Source organism: Corvus brachyrhynchos, unplaced genomic scaffold (assembly GCF_000691975.1).
Source record: "Corvus brachyrhynchos isolate BGI_N302 unplaced genomic scaffold, ASM69197v1 scaffold59, whole genome shotgun sequence".
NCBI classification, from domain to species: Eukaryota; Metazoa; Chordata; class Aves; order Passeriformes; family Corvidae; genus Corvus; species Corvus brachyrhynchos.
In genome coordinates, this window is record NW_008246054.1 from 5,295,275 (window position 1) to 5,297,665 (window position 2,391).

Genomic DNA, 2,391 nt, shown 5'->3' on the forward strand with positions numbered 1-2,391 from the left:
GCTGAGCCGCATTCCTGAAGTGGACCTGGGAATTGAGTATGTGTTTCACAGATCTGTGGGTGATGGCCAGGATTGCCAGGATGAGCAGCTGTTTGTTGGCAGAGCAGCGTTATGGCTGGATTACACAGGCTCAGTTTGGGCTGGGGTGGGATTGAGCCTTGTTCTGGATTGGTGTGGTGACTAGCACAGCACGTGCTACACAGCCTACACAGCCCCAGGGGTCAGTGCAGCTCCATCCCGTGACCTCTGGGAAAAGGCTCTTAACTTCTGTGACCTGACCCGTCCTGCAGCTTTCTGCAGGACCCCTTTATGCCCTGCACTGAAGCGATGCACAAAGATGGGAGCTTCCATTTTGCCTTTGAAACAGTGTCTGTTTCTGTAGCGCTGCCTCCTCTCTCAAAAACTGCATCAGATGGCACAGCAGTGCTGTTACTATCCTCCAAATCCACTTAGCACTTCTGTGCCTGCTACCCTTTCTAACTATGACTGAGTATTTTTTCTTTTGTTTTTCTTCAAGTGCAAAAATAAAAAACATCATCTCAACTGAAGAGGCCAAGGCCAAGCTGCTGGCAGAGCAGCAGAACAAAAAGAAAGACAGCGAAACTTCCTTTGTTCCCACCAACATGGCTGTTAATTATGTCCAGCACAACAGATGTAAGTCTTGAGCGTCTCTCCTGACCCAGCTGGGACAGAGAAATTAGTCCATGTATCAGCGTGTCTGATTGCTTTTCCTGGGATGCTCAGATAGACCCCATCTGGCCTGGTCTTTTTCTTCTGTCCATTGGCAAGGAGAAGGATGTATTTCTCATGGCTGGGCTTTCTGAACTCCCAGCTGATGCTGCCTCATAAATTTCAAGATGTTTTCTTTAAGTTGTGCCTTGTGTGTTGGAAATGATGGTGAATGATGGAGAGACTCCAGTTTGTAGGCTGCCAGAGCAGACAGGTGGCCAAGCAAACACAAACCTTATTGGACAGGAGATGGGAATTAATTTCTGTGTGATCCTCTGATGCTGCAGACATGTAAAGGAAAGGCAGCCTTTTGCTGTGTCCTTCCATGCTTACAGGGGTGATGGGAATCAGGCCGGTGTGTTTTGATGGAAGTGAAGAGTGTTTGGGCCACTTGAAATAGTGCTGTTGAAATTTGCTGTGCCCTATCTTGCCTAATTATCCACAGAAACTAATTCCAAGGAGGTTTGTTCTGAGCTTCTGTTGTTTCTGGTAGAGATCACTTACAGCAAAGGCCATAGACATTTATCCATCTGGGTAAGAGTGCTCCAGATAATATTCCTTATCTGATGTTTTTCTTCTTGCAGTTTATCATGAGGAGCTGAATGCACCAGTGCGAAGGAACAAAGAGGAGCCAAAGCCCCGTCCCCTGAGGGTGGGGGACACGGAGAGGCCAGAACCTGAGCGTAAGTTCCAAATCTGAATGGTCGTAGGGAGACACTGAAACTTCAGGGGTCTTGTACAGAGGAACGATCTGGCTCTGCTTACCTCCTCTTCTTTGAGTGCCCTGAGGTAGTGGGAGTGGAACAATCCAAGTCCAAGAGAGCCGGCTGTTGCACTACTAGATCACACCTGAAACCCTCTGGATGGAGGATGTCTGTAGAGATGCTCAGGGGTGGAGTGGTGGAGGTCACAACTGAAGTGTATTGCCAAAACTGACAAGGGTTTGGTGGAAGCTGGAATAGCAAAGGGTGTAAGGCAATAACCTCACATAGTGAGGGGCTGTCTAAGGGAGGTGGCAGAGTCAGGAAATATATCCCTGTCCTTTCACATGAGACAAAATTTCCTTCTCTTTCTTTTGAAGGGTCTCCTCCAAATCGCAAACGTCCCCTCAATGAAAAAGCTACAGATGATTATCACTATGAGAAGTTCAAAAAGATGAACAGGCGCTACTGATGAATGTGGACTGAAGCCTTTGGAGTTGTTCTTATTATATATTTTCCATTAATAAAGGATTTTGTGTCAGTGACCTGCGATGGATGTTGGGAAGAGTCACAACCTTCACATGCTGATGTTACCTATGAAGCTTTTCCTCTGTGATCTTGTAGTGAATCAGTTTGCAGGTGATTGTGAACTCTTTGGTTGGTGAAACCTTGTATATAACTATGTTCTTATAAATGAAGTTTTGTAATGGAAAATAAGCTTTCATGGTTGGCATTTTTTAGTGAGAAAACAATTTGGCTTTTATAGATTTTTCTTTTCACCATCTTAAAAAAATACTTTAAAAAAGATCCTTTAAAAGCAGCAATACTGTTTGCTTTGTAAATGTAAAGCTCTTGGGAGCTTGTTTTCTTGTCCACATGTGTTCCCCACAAGTGCAGTGTGGGTACTTGTAGTAAAGATTTGTTACCTGAAAATAGTAAAAGTGTTTTTTAAGTTATCATA

General features: G+C 44.8%; 1 protein-coding gene across 1 annotated transcript in view; it reads left to right on the forward strand.

Moving 5' to 3' along the window:
* The window catches only part of CUNH9orf78 (chromosome unknown C9orf78 homolog), a 4,427-nt gene extending 2,036 nt beyond the window's left edge, over positions 1 to 2,391 (forward strand). Inside the window, exons 7-10 of the mRNA XM_017745416.1 lie at positions 2 to 36; positions 518 to 654; positions 1,314 to 1,412; positions 1,811 to 2,391. Of these exons, the coding sequence (XP_017600905.1) occupies positions 2 to 36; positions 518 to 654; positions 1,314 to 1,412; positions 1,811 to 1,902 (363 nt within the window). The 3' untranslated portion in view covers positions 1,903 to 2,391. The remainder of the gene's footprint in view (position 1; positions 37 to 517; positions 655 to 1,313; positions 1,413 to 1,810) is intronic.